The sequence below is a fragment of the Callithrix jacchus genome, chromosome 17, assembly GCF_049354715.1.
Source record: "Callithrix jacchus isolate 240 chromosome 17, calJac240_pri, whole genome shotgun sequence".
NCBI lineage: Eukaryota > Metazoa > Chordata > Mammalia > Primates > Cebidae > Callithrix > Callithrix jacchus.
In genome coordinates this window covers 79,584,605-79,607,728 of record NC_133518.1, presented here as the reverse complement: position 1 = coordinate 79,607,728, position 23,124 = coordinate 79,584,605, and the positions used below count along the sequence as shown (strand labels likewise).

The following is a 23,124-nucleotide window of genomic DNA, read 5'->3' as shown; positions in this document are numbered from 1 at the left end:
CATTACTGGGTGTATACCCAAAGGAGTATAAATCATTCTGTGGCAATTCCTGAAGGATCTAGAAATAGAAATTCCATTTAAGCTAGCAATCCCATTACTGGGTGTATACCCAAAGGATTATAAATCATTCTGTTATAAAGACACATGCACATGTATGTTCATTGTGATGCTATGATAGCAAAGACCTGGAACCAGCCCAAATGCTCATTGATGATAGACTGGACAAAAAAGTGTGGCACATATACACCATGGAATACTATACAGCCATAAAAAAGGATGAGTTCATGTCTTCTTTAGAGACATGGATGAATCTAGAAACCGTTGTTTTCAGCAAACTGACATAAGAACAGAAAACCAAACACCACATGTTTTCACTCATAGGCGGTGATGAACAATGAGAACACTTGTGCACAGAGAAGGGAACAACAGGGCTAGGTTGTGGGGTGGAGGCGAGGGGAGGGGAGAGACCATGAAGGGGAGCAGGGAGGATGGGGAGGAATAACACTGGGAGAAATGCCTGATGTAGGCAACGTGGGGGAGAAGGGTGTGGAGACAGCAAACCACCATGGCATGTGTGTACCTACGCAACACTCCTGCAGGATGTAGGTGTGTACATGTCCTCCAGAGCCCAAATACAATAAAAAAAGAAGAAAAAAAGAGTATAGTTTACTAGGGATGTGAAGGACCTCTTCAAGGAGAACTACAAACCATTGCTTAGGAAAATAAGAGAGGACACAAACAAATGGAAAAATATTCCATCCTCATGGATAGGAAGGTTATTTAATGGACAGGAAGAGTCAGTAAGAAAATGGCCATACTGCCCAAAGTGATTTATAGATTCAGTGCTATTTTCATCAAACTACCATAGACATTCTTCACAGAATTAGAAAAAACTACTTTACATTTCATATGGAACCAAAGAGAGCCCCTATAGCCAAGACAGTCCTAAGCAAAAAGAACAAAGCTGGAGGTATTACGCTACCTGAAGTCAAACCATACCACAAGGCTACAATAACCAAAACAGCATGGTATTGGTACCAAAACAGACATATAGACCAATGGAATAGAACAGAGACCTCAGAAATAACACCACACATCTACAACCATCTGATTTTCAACAAACCAGACAAAAACAAGCAATGGGGACAAAAACCAGACAAAAACAAGGAATGGGGAAAAGATTCCCTATTTAGTAAATGGTGCTTGGAAAACTGGCCAGCCATATGCAGAAGACTGAAACTGGAACCCTTCCTTATACCTTATACAAAAATTAAGATGGATTAAAGACTTAAATGTAAAACCCAAAACCATAAAATCCCTAGAAGAAAGCCTAGGCAGTACCATTCAGGACATAGGCACGGGCAAAGACTTCATGACTAAAAACATCAAAAGCAACAACAGCAAAAGCCAAAATTGACAAATGGGCCTAGTCAAACTAAGGAGCTTCCGCACAGCAAAAGAAATTGGCATTAGAGTGAACAGGCAAGCAACAGAATGGGAGAAAATGTTTGCAGTCTACCCATCTGACAAAGTGCTAATACCCAGAATCTATGAGGAACTTAAACGAAATAAGCAAACAACCCCATCAAAAAGTAGGCAAAAGACATGAACATACACTTCTCTAAGGAAGACATTTGTGTAGCCATCATACATGAAAAAAAGCTCACCATTGCTGGTCATTAGAGAAGTGCAAATCAAAACCACACTGAGATGCCATTGCACACCAGTCAGAATGGCGATTATTAAAGAGTCAAGAAACAATCGATGCTGGCGAGGCTGTGGAGAAATAAGAAACTTTTGTACCGTTGGTGGGAATGTACATTGGCTCAGCTGTTGTGGAGGACAGTGTGGTGATTCTTCAGGGATCTACAACCAAAAATACCATTTGACCCAACAATACAATTACTGGGCGAACACCGAAAGGACTATAAATCATTCTACTAGAAAGACACGTGCATGTGAATGTTTATTTCAGCACTATTTACAAATAGCAAAGACATGGAACCAACCAAAATGCCCATCAGTGATAGACTGGATAAAGAAAATGTGGCACATATGCCCCATGGAATATCATGCAGCCATAAAAAGGAATGAGTTCATGTCTTTTACAGGAACATGGAGGAAGCTGGAGCCATTATTCTTAGCAAACTAACACAGGAACAGAAAACCAAACACCACATGTTTTCCCTCATAAGTGGGAGTTGAACAATGGGAACACATGGACACAGGGAGGGGAATACCACTCACCGGGGCCTGTCAGGGGTTGGGGGAGAAGCGGAGGAAGAGCATTAGGATAAATACCTAATGCATGTGAGGCTTAAAAGCTAGATGATGGGTTGATAGGTACAGCAGACCACTATGGCACATGTATACCTATGTAACAAACCTGCACATTCTGCACATGTACCTTGGAACCTAAAGTAAAATGGAAAAAAGTGTGTGTGTGTGTGTGTGTGTGTACATATATACTGATACTGATTTTTATTGATACACACATTTATATATATCAATAAAAATGTAACCTTTATTTCTCAACATAAGCTCCATCAAGGTCAAGATACTTTGGTAGGCGATGATACCAGCCATTTAAAAAAAAAAGAATAGTATATGGAGTTACAGCCGCTGGAGCCATTTCTTAAAATTACCATAGATATATTTCAGTCGGTACTTGTAGCTCCCTGCTCCCTCTTTTTTTCATGTAATAGAACATTGCCATCCCAGCACTTTTGGAGGCCAAGGCAGGAGGATCTCTTGAACCCAGGAGTTTGAGACCACCCTGGTCTTCAAGGTTAAAGCTCGTCTAAAAACCATGCAAAAATTAGCTGTGTATAGATGTGTGCACCTATAATGCCAGCTACGTGGAAGGCTGGGCTGGGAGGATTGCTTGAGCCTGAGAGGTTGAGGCTGCAGTGAGCTGTGATCACGCCACAGCTCTCTAGCTTGGGTGTCAGAGCATGACCCTGTCTAAAAAATAAATAAATAAATAAAATAATTAGGAGAACATTCGCTGTGTGATGTATACTGTGTGCCAAGTTTTGTGAAAGATACCTTTCCTTGCAGTTCTTTGGGGATAGGGATGGAGAGTTTATTTCTATTTTACCACTGTTTTGGACCCTCAAGGCAGACTTACCAAGTTTTATATGCCCCCAGAGTAAAAGAAAACTTCAGTGCTCAGTCTATCCCATGCTTTCAATTGTCTGATTTTTGGCTTAATTATTCATTATTATCTTGTCAGATCTTTGATGCATTTTAAGGATGTCAAAATGAAAACAGTTGCTTTTATTAGAAGAGTAGTCAGGTACCTGGTCTGCCTTCTTACCGAGAATCAGAGTCTAGACTAATTCTTCTTTTTTCGGTCCTGTAGTTTTTTTCCTCCCTGCCTCCTGCTTCAGATATAATTGGTATACAATAAACATGTATTTAAAGATCAGAATTTGATGAATGTTGATTTATGTATATACCTGTGAAACCGTCACCACACACAAAAATGAACCTGTCACCTCCAAAATTTCCTCAGCACCCTTTTTAGTGCTCTCCTGTCTCCATACTGCCACTGATTTGCTTTCTGTTGTTTGCATTTTCTAGAATCTTATGCAGATGGAACCATACAGAACCATGTTCCTGCTAGATCTAAAAGTAGATCTAGAGAATCATTTTCCTCGGTATGTGGTGTTTGTAATGGAGTCTCCTTGTCTTCCCAGGCTGGAGTGCAGTAACACAGTGGCTCCCTGCAACCTCCATCTCCCGGGTTCAAGCGATTCTCCTGCTTCAGCCTCCTGAGTAGCTGGACTCCAAGTGTACACCACCACTCCCGGCTGATTTTCAGTAGAGACAGGGTCTCACCATGTTGGCCAGGCTGGTCTCGAACTCCTGACCTCAAGTGATCTGCCTGCCTCGGCCTCCCAAAATGCTGGGATTACAGGTGTGAGCCAGTACTCCCAGCCCTTGGTATATAGTTTAATTGAATACAAACTAGGCTATTTTAATAAAGGGATGATACTGTGGCCATGACATTTAACTACATCTTATGATAGCAGACTGGAAAAGGAAGTTAAGTCCCTCGATCTACAAAAATAAATAACTTCAGGACCTGAGGGCTTTGTGGAATTCACACTTTGATGACAATAAACCTTAAAGTGTCAGGTCAGTGCTAACCTGTGGGGACTGAGCTGACGATAATGGATAACCGGATAGTCGTGTACCATACACAAGCCTAAGTCTTACTGACTCTCTAATAACACCCTAAGGCTTCAGACTGATTCTGCAGAGAATGCTGTAAGGCAACTCACTTCCAGTTCCTGTGTTTCTCTTTTGTCGAGGATGCCTGAGTTCAGGTATTCTTATTTTGTCTTCTTTGTTTGTTTTAGCCCATAATTTCTGTCTTCTCGCCTTGTTCATTATCGTAGCCAAAGTCTAATTGCCCTCTGGGCCCTCACGGGCTGGTTCCCCAGAACCTATGTGACCTAAGTCCTCAGTACCTTCCCCCTCACTCACTCCTCCCAGCCATACTCACCTCCCACAGTTCCTTACACCCATCCCGCCATGGTTCTGCCTCGCCACACTGACATTTGCTGTTCCTCCTGCTTGCATTCTTTGCTTCTGAGATGTTTGTGTTTTCTCTCTGCTCAAATGAATCCCTTCAGAAGGCCTTTCCGTGGCTGATGATCTGAGATGGAGCCAGCCTGTCTGCAGTCTTTCTGCAACCTCCTCCTCTGCTGTTTTTCTTTGTGGCACTCAGCATTATTTTGACTGACTTATTTTCTTTACTTCTTAAAAAAAAAAAAAGAAACTCAGCCGGCTGCCGTGGTTGATGCCTGTAATCCCAGCACTTTGGGAAGCCAAGGCAGGTGGATTACCTGAGGTTAGGAGTTTGAGACCAGCCTGGTCAACATGGTGAAATCCCATCTCTACTAAAAATACAAAAAATTAGCCGGATGTGGTGGCAGATGCCTGTAATTCCAGCTACTCAGGAGGCTGATGCAGGAGATTCACTTTAATCTGGGAGGCGGCGGTTGCAGTGAGCTGACATCACGCCACTGCACTCCAGCCTGGGCAGCAAGAGCAAAACTTTGTCTCAAAAAAACAAAACAAAACAAAAATCTCAATCTTCCACTATGCACTACCAAGGAAGAAAATTGATCTGCCTTGTTATGGTGTATGGCAATTATTAAGAAGAGCTCCTGGCGCACAGTAGGTGCTTTCTTCATGTGTGACTTCACCGAGGCCAGTGGACAGGAGAGAAGTGAGGAAGGAGGCAGGGTTGGAGAGATTGCCAGTGACCATAAAGGGCTCCTTGCCAGTCACAGGTCTTGGCCCTGATCCTAGGAGCAAGGGGAACTCATTAAAGAGTTTGAAGAAGAGCAATTATGTCAGCTGATTTGCATGCCCGAAAGATTACTCTGGCTTAAATATGAAGAGTTGAGTGAAGACTGAAGACAGAATTCTGCGAGCCTGGCTGGGAGTAAGCAAAACAGCAGCAAAACTAGGAGAGAGAAGTGGGTATTTCAGGAGAGGGAAAGTCAGCAGGGCCGAATGTAGGTTAAGGTCCAATTTAAAGGACTAAGAGGGGCCTGTTGGATTTAATGACATGAAAGTCACTGGTAACTCAACAAGAGCTTTGTACATGTTTGTTTATTTTCCCTGGAATGAGGGGGTTAGAAGAAGTCACATTGGAGTGGGTTGAGGATTTAGTGGATGGTGAGGAAACGGAGAAAGTCAGTGTAAAGTGAGGATAGTTGTGAAAAGGGACCAAGGGATGGAGAGGGTCTGGTTTTCAAAACGAGAGGCAGTGGTCCTATTCAGGTGGAAACAGGACAGATCAGAGGGGACAAGACGTGGAAAATTTGGAGCCATAAGGGACCGTTCATAAGCTAATGACCCTGAAGAAGGCAGGGTGGGAATGGGAGGATCCTGAGTCCAAGTGGAGGGAGAGGAGTGGAGGGGCCTGTCCTGTTACAGCCGTTGGGCAGGAGTAGCAGAGGGCGTTATGTGGATGAAAGTGTTCTCCTTTTCCATTCTCATTATCTGTGACGGAGGAAAGTAGGTAAAGTGGTGGGAGGGTCACAGGTTTAAAATAGCCTTTGCAGGGAGGGCGGTGATAAGAGAAGCAGCAGGTCTGGAGAGTGATGCTGAAGGTACCCTGAGAATGCGGATCCAGAGTCAGTAATGGACTCTGCTCTGTGGAGCCACTTTCTCTAAGGGCTCAGTTGTCCGAGAGCAGACCCAGAGAAAACAAGCAGCCGGCTTTCTCAGAGGTTGAGGTTTCCCAAACGAGAGTAAAGGTGAGGTTTTGGGCAGGAGTGATTACGTCATGGGCCAGGGATTAGGCGGCAGGGAGTGAAGGTGGCCATCTGTTGACGGAAGCAAGGAAGAGGGGCCAGGGAGATGACAGATTCCAGTGATGGTAAAGGTTGCGTGGGCATGTTGAATAAGGGAAGGGAAGACCCTTGTGTTTGCAGGTTAAATTTGCTGTCAATTTATGAATTTTGGGTTGGAGCAGCTCCTGATCATAATGTTCAGGGTGTGGCCATATGTGGGATTCTATAATCCAGTAAGGGTATGGTTTTGATGGGCCATCATTCTTCTCATGGGCGTCAAATACTTTTGGATTAGTAATGTACTAATTCTTTTTTAAAAATCTCAACTTTATTTTAGATTCGGGGATACATGTGTAGGTTGTTTCTTGAATAGATTGCCGATTCCGAGCTTTGGGGTGTGGCCGATCCTGCCTCCCAGATGGTGAGTGTCTAGTCCGTCCAGAGGCAGTTTCTCCGCCCTTCTCCTGTCCCGCCTCCCCACTTTTGGTGGTGCCAGTGTCTCTCGCTCCTGTCTTCTGTCTGAGTGAACCCCATGTTTAGTCCTCACGGGTGCGAACACGTGCTGTTTGGGTTCCTGTTGCTGCTTTCATTTGCTTAAGATAATGGCCCCCAGTGGCATCCACGTTGCTGCAGAAGTGTTTCGCGGTGGAGACGTGTTACATTTGCTTTATCCAGTTCACTGCTGACGGGCACCTAGGTCGGCTGCATGTTTCTGTTCTTGTGAATAGTGCTACGATGAACATGGGAGTCTGTGTGTGTTTTTGGTAGAATGATTTGTTTTCCTTTGGGTACATAACCAGTAATGGGCTTGCTGGTTCAGATGGTCGTTCTGTAATGGGCTCGCTGGTTCAGATGGCCGTTCTGTAATGGGCTCGCTGGTTCAGATGGCAGTTCTGTAATGGGCTCGCTGGTTCAGATGGTCGTTCTGTAATGGGCTCGCTGGTTCAGATGGCAGTTCTGTAATGGGCTCGCTGGTTCAGATGGGTGTTCTGTAATGGGCTCGCTGGTTCAGATGGCAGTTCTGTAATGGGCTCGCTGGTTCAGATGGCAGTTCTGTAATGTGATCGCTGGTTCAGATGGCAGTTCTGTAATGGGCTCGCTGGTTCAGATGGCAGTTCTGTAATGGGCTCGCTGGTTCAGATGGCAGTTCTGTAATGGGCTTGCTGGTTCAGATGGTCGTTCTGTAATGGGCTCGCTGGTTCAGATGGCAGTTCTGTAATGGGCTCGCTGGTTCAGATGGCAGTTCTGTAATGTGATCGCTGGTTCAGATGGCAGTTCTGTAATGGGCTCGCTGGTTCAGATGGGTGTTCTGTAATGGGCTCGCTGGTTCAGATGGCAGTTCTGTAATGGGCTCGCTGGTTCAGATGGCAGTTCTGTAATGGGCTTGCTGCTTCAGATGGCAGTTCTGTAATGGGCTCGCTGGTTCAGATGGTCGTTCTGTAATGGGCTCGCTGGTTCAGATGGGTGTTCTGTAATGGGCTCGCTGGTTCAGATGGCAGTTCTGTAATGGGCTCGCTGGTTCAGATGGGTGTTCTGTAATGGGCTCGCTGGTTCAGATGGCAGTTCTGTAATGGGCTCGCTGGTTCAGATGGTCGTTCTGTAATGGGCTCGCTGGTTCAGATGGCAGTTCTGTAATGGGCTCGCTGGTTCAGATGGCAGTTCTGTAATGGGCTTGCTGCTTCAGATGGGTGTTCTGTAATGGGCTCGCTGGTTCAGATGGCAGTTCTGTAATGGGCTCGCTGGTTCAGATGGCAGTTCTGTAATGGGCTTGCTGCTTCAGATGGGTGTTCTGTAATGGGCTCGCTGGTTCAGATGGCAGTTCTGTAATGGGCTCGCTGGTTCAGATGGGTGTTCTGTAATGGGCTCGCTGGTTCAGATGGGTGTTCTGTAATGGGCTCGCTGGTTCAGATGGGTGTTCTGTAATGGGCTTGCTGGTTCAGATGGTCGTTCTGTAATGGGCTCGCTGGTTCAGATGGGTGTTCTGTAATGGGCTCGCTGGTTCAGATGGGTGTTCTGTAATGGGCTCGCTGGTTCAGATGGGTGTTCTGTAATGTGATCGCTGGTTCAGATGGCAGTTCTGTAATGGGCTCGCTGGTTCAGATGGGTGTTCTGTAATGGGCTCGCTGGTTCAGATGGGTGTTCTGTAATGTGATCGCTGGTTCAGATGGCAGTTCTGTAATGGGCTCGCTGGTTCAGATGGGTGTTCTGTAATGGGCTCGCTGGTTCAGATGGCAGTTCTGTAATGGGCTCGCTGGTTCAGATGGGTGTTCTGTAATGGGCTCGCTGGTTCAGATGGGTGTTCTGTAATGGGCTTGCTGGTTCAGGTGGTCGTTCTGTAATGGGCTCGCTGGTTCAGATGGCAGTTCTGTAATGGGCTCGCTGGTTCAGATGGGTGTTATGTAATGGGCTCGCTGGTTCAGATGGCAGTTCTGTAATGGGCTCGCTGGTTCAGATGGCAGTTGTGTAATGGGCTCGCTGGTTCAGATGGCAGTTGTGTAATGGGCTCGCTGGTTCAGATGGCAGTTCTGTAATGGGCTCGCTGGTTCAGATGGCAGTTCTGTAATGGGCTCGCTGGTTCAGATGAGTGTTCTGTAATGGGCTCGCTGGTTCAGATGGCAGTTCTGTAATGGGCTCGCTGGTTCAGATGGCAGTTCTGTAATGGGCTCGCTGGTTCAGATGAGTGTTCTGTAATGGGCTCGCTGGTTCAGATGGCAGTTCTGTAATGGGCTCGCTGGTTCAGATGGGTGTTCTGTAATGTGATCGCTGGTTCAGATGGGTGTTCTGTAATGGGCTCGCTGGTTCAGATGGGTGTTCTGTAATGGGCTTGCTGGTTCAGGTGGTCGTTCTGTAATGGGCTCGCTGGTTCAGATGGCAGTTCTGTAATGTGATCGCTGGTTCAGATGGCAGTTCTGTAATGGGCTCGCTGGTTCAGATGGGTGTTGTGTAATGGGCTCGCTGGTTCAGATGGGTGTTGTGTAATGGGCTCGCTGGTTCAGATGGGTGTTCTGTAATGGGCTCGCTGGTTCAGATGGGTGTTGTGTAATGGGCTCGCTGGTTCAGATGGGTGTTCTGTAATGGGCTTGCTGGTTCAGATGGTCGTTCTGTAATGGGCTTGCTGGTTCAGATGGCAGTTCTGTAATGGGCTCGCTGGTTCAGATGGGTGTTGTGTAATGGGCTCGCTGGTTCAGATGGGTGTTGTGTAATGGGCTCGCTGGTTCAGATGGTCGTTCTGTAATGGGATCGCTGGTTCAAATCCTGTTTCTGTTTTTAGTTCTTTGAGATATCTCCAGACTGTTTTTCACAGTGGCTGAAGTAATTTAATAAGGTGTCACTTCTGTCATCTGGACAATCTTGAGTATATTCTGTAAGGAGAACCTAATTGTTTCTGCTTTAAAAATTATTTTTTTTCATCTTTCTCTGTGGCACCTGATTTATTTTGTGATTGTATTTGATAGGTTGCAGGAGTGTGCTTGTGGGTATGACACTAATTTGGTTAATCTTCTGGAAGGGAACTATTCCTGATGTCATTAAAATCAGTGCACCTGCTCATGTGCTCATTTTTATTTGGCTTTTTGTCTTACTGGGTAACATACTGCCTATTACTTGTGCTTGGGGGTTCTCCTGAGTTATCACTCAAAGTTCGGTTTTCTGTGCTTTTAAATCATTCCAGATAATGTGATGCTTTTTAGATAGTTGTTTCTATATTATCATCTATAATTATCAACAGGATGATTTCTCTGTCAGATTGTATTGGATCATATTATCATTTCTCAGTTTTTTACATCTAGCTTCTAATGAAGGGATCTTCTCCACATCACATGTAATGCAATGAGAAATAGAAGAAATACCTTGTATGTGCAATGCAATAGAAGATCCTTATCTGGTCATTATCGTCAGGTAGTAAGTAATGTTTTATTAAGAAGTTTTAGATAGTTTGTATACTTGGAACTGAGTTGTGCCATTTGCTTGAATGGGTTAATATCTTTTGTGTTATGAGCCTCACTGCCTTTTTTCCCCCCACTTCATTTTAGGAAGAAAAAAAAAAGAACCCTAGAGAGTGCTGGGCTGTTCCCCTGGCTGCATACACAGTGCTAATGAGGTGCCTTCGGGAAGGGGTAAGCCTCCTTTGTTGTCCTCTGTAGATGCTGGCAATTGTAATCACCCTTCAGGCGCTCTAGGAGGATGTAGCCTGCAGCAGTGCAGAAGCTTGTCAACCAAGTACTGCTCCTGAATTTAAATAATCCCGACAACCTGCCAAGAGCAAGTGACCTGCAGTGGGGCAAGTGTGAAGATGATCCAGCTTTCTCATTCACTTGTTTAAATGTCTGGCTTTTTAAAGGAATGACAGCACATATAAACAAGGGAACTAGCATTCATAGCACATTCTTAATTACCCTCCCCATTCCCCCTTTAAGGTTGCAGATACACCGGTTTAGTAAGCGAGGCGTATGCAGAGAATGTTCTGGGAGCTGAGCCACCCATGATTATCTTGTCAGATTGCCATTTTGAGGTTTAGAAACAGGGAAGCTTCTGGTATCCGTTGATTTTAATATTAAGTCGTATTCATTATGTGAGGTGATTTTTCAGTTTATTAAGCAGTTGTTAATGGCCGAGAGCTGGCCCTATATGTGTCTCCCGTGTGTAACTGTGTACAGGATGGACTAAGTGACCTAAAAGATTGGCATTTTCCGTTTGCATTAAATCATTTGACATGGGTTCACCCAAGGCAAAGCCATAGGCTGGAAGCATTCTTTAAGGAATGAAAAAGATACATCAGGATAAACATCTTTCTTTTGAGTTACTTCCTACTTTGTATGGTAACAGAATCATGTTCCCAGTGTAGAAAAACTCCGAGGTTTTCCCCTAGTGATCCAGAAGAAAAGTGTGACGCTTCCCAGACTGGGTTTGAATCCGTAGTGGTTTGTCATGATGGGGTGTGGTGTATGGTATCAATTGTACTTTGTCAGTATGAGAATTAAGTCATTCTCAGCTCTCATGGAAGGACATGTTTGGTTTAACACTAAAACTTCAAGGTAGGTGCGCTTGGAGGCACACGGGTGAAGGAATTCCTGTTCACACACAGATCTCACCTCTTGTGGGAGCGAAAATAAAAATGTACAGTGGAACATGCCAAACGCATAAATGCAAAAGAAGCAAATGCAGGAACGCAAGGGAGAGAGGAGGCTCGTAGGGATCCTGCCGTCGGTGCAGCGACCTTCCTGTGAGCAGTGCTGTGGTAGACACGGGGGTTCCGGAGAGTGGGTGTTTCTCTGAGACACCGGGTTTCTTTCTTTAGCGCATCTCCCCAGCAGTGGGACTGCTGGATCCTATGGTGCCTGTATTTTTAGGTTTTTTTTTTTTTTTTTGAGGACACTCCATACTGTTTTCTATAACGGCTGTTCTAACTCCTGTTCCCATTCCTGCCGGCAGTGTAGACGAGTTGCCCTTTCTTCACTTCCTTGCCAGCATCTGTTTGTCTTTTTGATAACAGCCATTGTGACTGGGGTGAGATGGTGTCTTACTGTGGTTTTGATTTGCATTTGCCTGAGGATTCGAGTTGTTGAGCCTTTGGTCATGTACCTCTTAGCAATTTTTATGTCTTTTGAGAAATGTCTATTCAGATCATTTGTCCATCTTTGAATTTGGTTATTTGGGTTTTTTACTATAGAGTTGAAGTCCTTACATATGCTGGTTATCATTTTTAAAATTTCAACTTTTATTTTAGATTTGGGGGAACATGTGTGAGTTTGTTTTATGGGTATATTGTGTGATGCTAAGTTTGTGGGTCAACCAGGTAATGAGTATAGTATCCAAGAATAAGGACTGATGGAGTTTCTCAGCCCTCGTTCCCTGCCCACCCTCTGCCACCCTCTGCCCACCCTCTGCCACCCTCTGTCCACCCTGTGCCCACCCTATGCCCACCCTCTGTCGACCCTGTCTACCCTGTGCCCACCCTCTGTCCATCTTCTGTCTACCCTGTTCCCACCCTCTGTCCACCCTCTGTCCACTCTGTGCCCACCCTCTGTCTACTCTGTGCCCACCCTGTGTCCACTCTCTGCCCACCCTCTGTCTACCCTGTGCCCACCCTCTGCCCACCCTCTGTCCAACCTGTGCCCACCCTCTGTCTACCCTGTGCCCACCCTCTGTCCACCCTCTGTCCACCCTGTGCCCACCCTCTGTCCACCCTCTGTCCACCCTGTGCCCACCCTCTGTCCACCCTCTGCCCACCCTGTGCCCACTCGATCTACCCTCTGCACACCCTCTGCCCACCCTCTGCACACCCTGTGCCCACCCTCTGCCCACCCTGTGCCCACCCTCTGCCCTCTGCAAGTCTCCAGTGTCTGCTGTGCCCTTCTTTCTGTCAGTGTGTACCCAGTGATCAGCTCCCGCCTGTAAGTGAGAACACGCGGTGTCTGGTTTTCTCTGTAAGTGAGAACACGTGGTGTCTGGTTTTCTGCGCCTGCTTTCATTTGTTTAGGATAATGGCCTCCTGCTGCATCCGTGGTGTTGCTGGAACATGATTTTCTTATTTTTTATGGCTGCATAGTTTTTTATGATATATATTTATTACATTTCTTTTTCCATGTCTTCTGCTTATTAATTCCTCAACTAAGATACGGAATCAGCCTAAGTGTCCATCAATGGATGAATGGATACAGGAAATGTGGCATATATACACCATGAAATATCATTTAGCTAAAGAGTAAATCGATTGGTCCTTTTTTTTTTTCTGAGGTGGAGTTTGGCTCCTGTTACCCAGGCTGGAGTGCAATGGCGCGATCTCGGCTCACCGCAACCTCCGTCTCCTGGGTTCAGGCAATTCTCCTGCCTCAGCCTCCTGAGTAGCTGGGATTACAGGCACGTACCACCAAGCCCAGCTAATTTTTTGTATTTTTAGTAGAGACGGGGTTTCACCGTGTTGACCAGGATGGTCTCGATCTCTTGACCTCGTGATCCACCCGCCTCGGCCTCCCAAAGTGAATTGATTGGTTCTTAACGCTGATCTCTATATAAATGGAATGGCACCATAGTCTTTTCAGACTTAATTCTTTTGCCTTTAAAGCTAGGTTAATTTACATGCTGATTGTGTAGACTGTAGTTCATTTGGCCCACCGTGTAGAGTGTTGTTGAAATATGCCTCAGTGCACACGTGCGTGCACTCTCTCTCTCACACACACACACACACACACACACACACACACACACACACACAGTTTCCCCACATGACTGAGTCTGGTCAAAGTCTGTCTTCTCTCCCCTGCTCTGCAGTGTTACCTCTGTCACATTAATTGAAGTGTCTCTTTCTGGACTCTATTTGGTTCTGTTGGTTTATTTATTTCAGTGCTGTGTGTGCATGTGTGTATCAGTTTATAATCCCACCAACAGGGGCTGGGAGTACTCATTAACCCATGTCTTCTCAAACATTTGACATAGACTTTAAATTTTTGTAAATCTGATGGGCATTAAGTGGTTTATTTTTATTCTTTTGAGACAGGATCTCACTCTGTCCCTGTCTCCCTGCGGCTCTGCCTCTAGGATCAAGCAATCCTCCTGCCTCAGCCTCCTGAGTAGCTGGGACTGCCCATGCATACTGCTATGCTCGGCTAATGTTTGTATTTGTACAGGCAGTTTCACCATGTTGCTCAGGATGGTCTGGAACTCATAGGCTCGAGGGACCTACCTGCCTTGGCCTCCCAAAGAGTTGGGATTAAGGTGCCAGCCACCATGCCAGCCCTGGTTTCTTACAGTAGTTTTAACATGTGTTTCCTTGATGCTAAGGAGGATGGCTATCTTTCTCTATTTATCTCCTTTTTTGGGGTTTCTCTTTTGAAAAGTACTTGTCAAGTCTCAAACTAGTTTTCTTCCTATTGCTTTGTAGGAACTCTGTACCCTCTACAACCTATTATTATAAAATGTTTCAAACATTAGAAAAGGAAAGAAAGCCACAGTAATCACCTTTGTTTCCATCACCTAGATTAACGAGTAAACATTTTGTCTTGTTTGCTTTGCCGTAATATGTGTGTGTGTGAGCATACGTGTATCCATGTGTGTGTGCATATATTCACTTTCTTTATAGTGTTTATTGATAGGCAGAAGTTCTTAATTTTAATGTAGTCACATTGTATATAATATATAATAGTATATATAAGACTCGGTGTGTGTGTGTGTGTGTGTTTGTGTGTGTGTATACATATATAGTTTTAAAGTCTTGCCATTTTGCCCAGGCTGGTCTTGAACTCCTGGGCTCAAGTGATCTTTCTGCCTCTGCCTTCCAAGTAGCTGGGGTTATAGCCAGGCATGCCACTATGCTCTGTGTAGCTCAGTTTATCTGTTCCTTTCTGATTTGTGCTTTTTGTATCTTATGAAATGCTTCCCTCCTCCAACATCTTTAAGAGAGTCTATTACATTTTGTTTTGAAAGTCTTATTTTTCTTTTCCCATTTAGAGGTGTTACCTCTTTGTAATTATCTTTTGTGTGTGTTGCTATGTGTAGGTCCAGTTTGCTTTTTAAAAATAAATACAGTCAAATGAAGAATCTCCTATCTAGACCCAATTTAAGGTCAGAGCCCCCAGTGCCTACAACTAAGCATAAAAATATGAACAATAACTTCCCCATCTCCCTGATACTCCACTGATCTGAGTAGAGCGTTGAGGTTGTATTTGTAGATGGGAGTGCAGGTTGCAGGAGGGAAGGGCCACAAGAAGCTAAAAGCATAGCAGGTCATCACTTGATTGTAATTTCTTTCAAGAGGCCACAGTTGCTCTGACAGCTAATTTCTTAGCAGCAACAACTGTAGTTAAAAAAAAGTGACATAGTATATTTAATTGCTAATAAAGTATTGTCAACTCACAAATGTATTCACATAAAATATATATTTCAGGAACAATAGAATAACCATGAATATAAAAGGAATTAGGAGAAAGAGAAGCAAAAAAGAAGACATGAAGAAATACGAAACAGATGGAACAGATAGCACAAAATAAGATGAACGTTATAAATGAAACTAAGCCAACAATCACAATAAATGTAAATGGACTAAATAGTTAATAGAAAATGACTGTAAAACAGAATTAGGCTCAGCACAGTGGCTCATGGCTGCAATTCCAGCACTGTGGGAGGCCGAGGCAGGCTGATCATGAGGTCAGGAGTTTGAGACCAGTCTGGCCAATATGGTGAAACCTCATCTCTGCTAAAAATACAAAAATTAGCCAGGTGTGGTGGTGCACACTTGTAATTCCAGCTACTTGGGAGGCTGAGGCAGGAGAATCACTTGAATGTGGGAGGCAGAGGTTACAGTGAGCTGAGATCACACCACTGCGCTCCAGCCTGGGCAACAGAGCAAGACTGTGTTTCAAGAAAACAAACAGAATTTGAAAATGAATGGTATGAAAAGACATCTAAAACATACAGTTATAGAAAGACTGAAAGAGAATGAAAAAAAACACATGTCGTATGTACCTAACCCAGAGAGGGGTGGTTAGCTATATTATTAGCAGATAAAATAGGCTTTGGATAAAAAGCAATATGGGAGATCTTTTAAGGTCACAAATAATGGCGAAAATTATAAACCAAGGGAAAAGGCAATCTAATATTTTAATATCTCTAATAACTGTCAGTCAAAATACATGAAAGCAAAATATGACAAAATTGCAATCCTACCTAATGGGGCAATTTACACACATATCTCAGTATCTGATAAAACAGACAAAAAAAAATCAGCATAGACATAAAAGATCTACGTCTGTCTAGAAAATTAACCAGCTTGACCTAATGTACAGAAAAACACATTTCTCCAAAGTGACAGTTCACCCCCCACCCAGTATATACATACTGAGCCATAAGGAGAATCTCAACAAAGTCCTAATAAGCAGAACCATGTATACATCTTTCTCTCTAATCATGATGTCATTAATAAAAACATAATAATAAAAACATAAAGTAAAAAGCCAGGAGGGCAGATACTAAAGAGAATGTGACAGAGGAGTTACAGATTTTGTTTAGCTTATGAAGCTTGTAATGGGTAAAGCAGTCAAAGGGATGTGAAAATTTACACAGAAATCCAACCAATATAAACCCTTGAAAGACGCTACGTACAAATGTTTCATCAGTTCTCACACGCCAAACCCAGCAAAGCCACACTTTGGATCCTCCCTGGTGAGCAGACCTGCCGCAGGAGGAGAGGCAGCACAGACCTCCCTCTGCAGTGGAAATGCCACACTGTGTGCGCGCCTTACCCATCACTGCTCTGGAAGCGGCTGCTCCACTCAGTGCCAGCTGAGAGCCACTTTCCTCATACCACTCCCAATAGTTCACTCCAGGGCACATCGGGCAACTCTATACCTGGCGAGCCATTTGCATCCTGCTAATAAGGCTTTCAGAAAGTTAGGAATCTTCGAATTATTAGATTCATAGTGATACTCAGAAGAAAGAGAGCGGCATCATTTCTGTTCCACACACGTTTCTCTCCTTCGCTGATAAAAGGCAAGGGGAACGGTGAGTCCACAAAGAACCTGATGCTGACGGCGCAGACATTGCTCCGTTAGGAAGAACTGTAACCATTCAAAAAACCAGAAAATGCAACTGTACATTTTAGCTCTTGTTAAATCCAAGAGATTTAACTTATTTGCTCCTTGTTTAGGTAATTCGGGTCTAAAACATTTCAAAGATAACTTATATAATGGCTATTTCTAGTGCTTTTAAAAAATTCAAGCCCAGCCTCTTCTAGTTAAATATATAAATTGTCACTGGCTTTCTCAGAAGAAAAAAGAGCCCTAGTTAAAAACTAAAAATTAAACTTCCTCTTAAAAATTGTTACATCAAAATTATCTGATAAACTACACTTCAGAAAATGATTTCTGAATTATTAAGAAAATACAAATAAGGGAACAGTTTATGCTCTGAATTTCATATTTTTTACTATTTTTAAAATTTTGTTTTAAGTTCTAGGGTACATGTGCAGGACTGTTGCATACGTAGATGTGTGCTGTGGTGGTCTGGTGCACCCGTCAACCCCTCACCTGAGTGTCAAACCCAGCATGCATTAGCTTTTTTTCCTGATGCTCCTCCCCGCCAAGCCCTGACAGGCCCAGTATGTGTTGTTCCCCTCCCTGTGTCCATGTGTTCTCACTGAACCTTGCATTTTAAAATACAGCATATGCCAGGTGTCAGTTCAGTAGCCATAATTATACAGACTATGATGTAAGCTAAAAATGTTGATGAGATGCAAATGTGTACATTTCTCTCAGGGCGACTTCCAGCCTCCGCGACCTTTGTAGAGTGGGCTGCTAGCTTTCCCCAAAATGAACACCTTAAAAACAACTTTCTCAGCCTCCCTGTTGCACACACATATGAAAGCTATGTTATTTAAATTCAATGCCAGCTATTTCTGAGAGCAACACAGCAGTGATCCCAAGGAGATTTCTCTTTGCTAATGGGCACAAACTTGAAGAGCAAAGCAGTGGAAGGGTAAGTGTGCAGACTCGGGTGGGGCTCAAGTCAGAAGCACGTGGAAGGTCATTGGCACATGTTTTGTTTTTTTTAAATAGCAAACACCACCAAGTAGAGGGCCCGGGGTTTAGTCAGTATTAAATCTCTAAGGAGCAGCATGTCTGAGACTGCAGTTCCCATCTTCTGACTCCCAACGCAAGGTCTCTGAAACCCCAGCACCAGCTCTGAAATTGTTATTCTGTATTTTCATGGACACCTCTTCTTCTGTACTGCCACACGCTTTTTTTTTGAGCAGTTATACCTGATCTTCCTGTTTTTATGTGTGTTCCACCAAAAGTTTTCACTGTAAATACTTCCCCTCTTTCTATCTGAGCATTGACATCTGTAGCAGAGACAAAAAGATGTAACATGTCTCTCACCCTTGTTTCTGTTTTGTTTTGTTTGTTTTTGAGACAGGGTCTTGCTCTGTCACCTGGGCTGGAGTGCAGTGGCGTGATCACCATTCACTGCAGCCTTGACCTCCTGTGTTCAAACAGTTTTCCCACCTAAGCCTCTGAGTACCTGAGACTACAGGTGTGCGCCACCATACCTGGCTAATTTGTATTTTTTGTGTTGATGGGATTTTGCCATGTTGCCCAGGCTGGTATTAACTCCTGGCTTAAACGGTTCTCTTGCCTCAGCTTCCCAAAGTGCTGGAAGGAACTACAGGTGTGCGCCACCATGCCTGGCCTCACCATTGTTAAAATTACGGAAATCATGTTCACAAAGCAGGTTGGTCTGTTTGGAAAAGGGCATTGTAATTTCTCAGGTAACTCTAAAAAGAGAAAGCTACTGAAATTACTTTAATCCATTACAGTCTCAGTATAAGATTATAGCTTCCTCTCCCAAAGTGTAACTACAGCGTGACACAGGATAAGGTGACTTTGAAAATGCCACATACAGTATCCTTTTGAGTAGAATCATAATTCAGAGCTCTAAAATTTCCTAGAAACAAAACTGTCCGAGTTTGTTTAACCCAATGTGTTCCAGCTTATTTGACTAGGAGACCCTTCACTCCTGCAACATTGGTAAATATCCCACAGCAGATCTACCTTTCTGTGAATAATGAACAAAACATTTATAATGTAAAACTAAAATTGCCTTCTAAGCAGAGATCTACATATCAATAAAATGAAGAAATAAGATTTCTATACTGTTTTCTTTCCAATACAAAGATTAGAAGGAAAAGGAAAAGAGACAGGACCAATAGCCCACGTTTGGCCGGGCACCAGGCTTACACCTGTAACCCCAGCAACTCCAGAAGGTGAGGCGGGAGGATCACTGGGCTCAAGTGGTGGAAACCCTGTCTCCAAACAATTAAAAACACTAGCTGGCTGGGCACCTATAGTCTTAGCTACTTGGTGGCTCACTTGAGCCCAGGAGTTCGAGGGTGTAGTGAGCTATGAGTGTGCTACTGCATTCCAGACTGGGCAACAGGATGAGACTCCATCTCTAAAAAAAAATGTAAAAATAAATAAAGGCCAGGTGGGTGGCTTATACGCATAATCCCAGCACTTTGGGGCGGGTTAGGTGGAAGGATCATTTGAGGCTAAGAGTTCGAGACCAGCCTGGGCAACATAGCAAGACTCCATCTCTACAATAGAAATTAGCCCAGTGTAGTGGTCCACGCTTGTAGTCCCAGCTACTCTGGAGGTTGATGCAGAAGGATTGGTTGAGCGCAGGAGTTTGAGGCTCCAGTGAGCTGTGATCACACTGATGCCCTCTAGCCTGGGCGACAGAGCAAGACCCTGTCTCTAAAAAGTAAATCAATAAATGGCCCATGCTCAGCAAGGTGCATTACCAGCTTTTGAATGTGGGTGTGGGGGGAATAAAACGAAATAAGCCAATTAACATTTCAGATGTAAAAACGAGAACTACCCCAACAGTGTGAATGGACTGATGCCACAGAACTATACACTATTAAGTTAAAATGGTCAATTTTATGTTATACCTATTTTACATATAACCACAACTTTATTTTATTTTCGTCTTAATTTTTTTTTTTTTTTTTTAAATAGAGATAGGGTCTCATTAAGTTGCCCAGGCTGGTCTTGAACTTCTGAGCTCAAGCGATCCTCTTGCTTTGGCCTCCCAAAGTGCTGGGATTACAGGTGTGAGCCACCACTCCTGGCTATTGCCACAGCATTAAAGAGACAGAGAAATAGAGCAGACCGTGTTCTCGACTATTAGGTAATGCAGCTTTATTTCAACAAAGGGGAGTGAAGGCAGTAAAATCCCACCCACCTGGAAAGTTTTAAACCATCCCATAAACAACCCTAGATGAAGGAAATTTAAAACTAGACTTGGGCCTGTCTATATAGTAACAATAATGGAAATACTGCATGTCAGAACTCATGGGCTATTGCTAACACTGGATTGAAAGGAAAGTTCATAGCCTTAAATGATTAATAATGACACAGAAAGAAATAAAGCAAATGAAGTTATAAAACAATACAAAGCTGGAGTAGAGAACCAGGGATAAAAGCCATTTCTGTTTCCCAATAAATGAAGACAGGACAGTGCCTTTCCTACACTCAGACAGTGTATGATGTGTAAATGTAGTTTCATACATGTTAACTATGAAGAGCTGGACTTACACTGGAGAGCTAGCTTAAGTAATAAACACATTAGCTGAATGTGATCGAGAATTTAAAGGAACTTCAATCAGCTGCCATCTTATTCCGGCGTTTTTAAGTTTAAATGTGTCTGTCTCTTACTGTTAATCTTTTCATTGAATATGTTTTCTATTTTCTCCTAACATCAGTTATCTTTCTCAAATTTACATATTCTCAGTCAGCATCTCAGTAGGTAAACTAAAGTGGGTTTTAGAAATTACACGCAAATGAAAAAAGGCAAAAATAGATTATTGAAAAATTATATTGGTAGGGAAAACATTGCATATATTCAAAAGGTATATTAAAAGTAAAGACTGTTAATTTAGATAGTGTGGCACAGGGATCAATAGGCCAACCAAGCAGAGCCTAGAAAGAGCCACGCCAGCTGGTGAGGCGGAGATGGCCGGGCAGAGCGGGGAGAGAAGACGGACTGTGACTCAGCGATGTGGGGAAGCTGACTGTCTGTATTTATGTTTACAAACAAAATTAGAACTCAACATAGTGTCACACACAGATATAGTTTTAGTCTGCATGCCTGCTTTCCAATAAACAGCACCAAAGTTAGCATCTGAAATACTGACGTTAGTTATTTTCACATTTGTGGATTGATCTTTCCTTTAAAGGCTTCGAGGTACCTGGAGTTTTTTTTCTTTTAAACATATTTTATTGTTTTAGTATTTCGTTGAACCAAGAATGTAGGATTTTCATTTCTTGCAGTATAGTGGGGAGGTTACCTGGACAGCCCTACCCCTCTGAAAGCAACCAGAAACACTGGATATAATATAATATTAATAAGAATACCACCTTGAAAGCATCTATAAAGTATCATGGGATTCTTAAGCCAGCAACTGTGTAGACAAGAGCCCTGAGAGGTGCCCAGAACACTGAAGCTGGTGTTTGCCCTGACAGCATTTGCCCACCAAGGGAAATGAGGGAAATGAGAGGCGAGGCTCAGGGCCTGCCTGAGTATAATTAGATTGGCAGAAAACTTTTTGTAAGACCACCTACAATGTATTACATCTGTTTAACAACATTAAAACAGCTCTTCATTAATAAGCCTAGCTATTTTAAAAATAATCTTTGCTTTCATTTTAACAGTGTGAAGAAATAGGTCTTTGATTTAAGCAACGGGCATTAGTGCAGTTACCCTTCCCAAAGAGTGAGCTACGCATAAACCACCACCAGTCTCATTGCTTGTACAGAATCCCACCCAGGATTGCCGATGGACTAGGGCCTCCTACTTTAGGTAGGAGCAGGTTGAATGGGCCTGACAACCTCTCTGACTTTACAGAGCACTGGGCTGACACGTGGCCCCTTTCCAGCCCAGCTGCCAAAATCGTTGTGGTTTTCTGGTGCTAGGAATGAGTCCTAGGAATTGACTGACAGTTGTGCTGTAAAGCACATGTGTTTGCGGGGGCTTTTTATAAATAGCTCATTTCCCCTCTACATTCAGGAAAAAGGTTTTAGAACTTCATGAGAAATAAGGCAAAGAGCAAGGCATATGAGGACAAAATATCAGTATTTGTCTGTAGTGAGAACTAGGATAGAGGATGCAGCTTATCTCTGTGGGCAAATAGGCTTCCGCATATTGGATCCCCGCCACCCTAGGAAGCTTAGCCTTCCCCAGACACAGCGGCAGTCTCCACGTGGGGTACCTGTCCAGTTAAGGCCGACCTTACAACTGGGAGATAGGTGAGGACACCCCTGTGCGGTGGGGAAGAGGGGGAAGAGTTGAGCTGAGCACTCAGAAATATCCAGGTTTCTCTTTTCACGTTTGTCAAGCAGATGTCACATTTTATGTCCCCAAGTAGAGTGAATAAAGGAACACAGAGGCTAGAAGTGTTAGGTTAATTTTTTCTGGCTGCATTGAAGGCAACAGGATTGGGAAGGAAGAGTTCTCTCAGATACTCATTCTGAGAAATGAAAACGTGTTGAAGTTTGAGAGACTAAAGGATCTTTACATTTTTGTTCCTAGCAACCTTGTAGTTTGTACTGTGTGGTATTAATAATAATGGGGAAAAGCTAACATTTGTTGAGAATTTACTACTTTTCATGCTCTAGATTGAGTCTTCATGTATGCTATCTCATTTAATTCTCAAGCTCTAACTGCTTGTTTTGTTACCTTCGTTTTATAGATAGTGAAGCTCAGGCAGAGAGACAAAAATACTCAAGGTTACATAGCTAGCAAAATTCAAAAGCGATGGCGTAAACTTAGATATTATTACTCTGTATCTTCTGCTCGTTTTAAGATGTTTTTATATGAAAAATACATAAATATGGATTGGAAAAATACATACTTATTGCAATAATCCAAGCAATATAAAAATATCTAAAGTTGAATTAATGGGCCCCTTCTCCCCACAATCCATTCCTATTACAGTCATCATTCACAGGGTGTTATATACCTTTCTTTGCCCTTCCTTTATGTATATGTTAATATTTGCATATATATTTTTCCTTGTTAGATATAGGATTATATAATCTCTACTGTATTTTTTACTATTTTAATTAAGGTATTATTTATATAAAATGCTCCGATATTTAATGTATGTGTGTTGTAGATTTTTTTTGAGACAAGACCTGGCTGTATCACCCCGGCTGGAGTGCAGTGGTGCAGTCTTGGCTCACTGCACCCTCTGCCTGCTGGGCTCAAGCCGCCCTCCTACCTCAGCCCCCCAAGTAGCTGAGACTACAGGTGCGCACCA

At 43.4% G+C, this 23,124-nt stretch overlaps 1 protein-coding gene across 23 annotated transcripts in view; it reads left to right on the top strand.

Annotated features, from left to right (window-relative positions):
• The window catches only part of ULK4 (unc-51 like kinase 4), a 677,547-nt gene that overhangs the window by 113,416 nt on the left and 541,007 nt on the right, over window positions 1-23,124 (top strand). For 20 of the 23 annotated variants that reach the window (XR_013528778.1, XR_013528777.1, XR_008477287.2 and 17 more), the window contains exon 19: window positions 10,349-10,432. The exons of the other annotated variants lie outside the window; for them this stretch is intronic. Coding sequence is in view for 12 of the 20 variants with exons in the window: in XM_078354735.1 (XP_078210861.1) it covers window positions 10,349-10,432 (84 nt within the window). In the remaining 8 variants the exon portion in view is untranslated. The remainder of the gene's footprint in view (window positions 1-10,348; window positions 10,433-23,124) is intronic. 23 annotated transcript variants of the gene reach the window in all.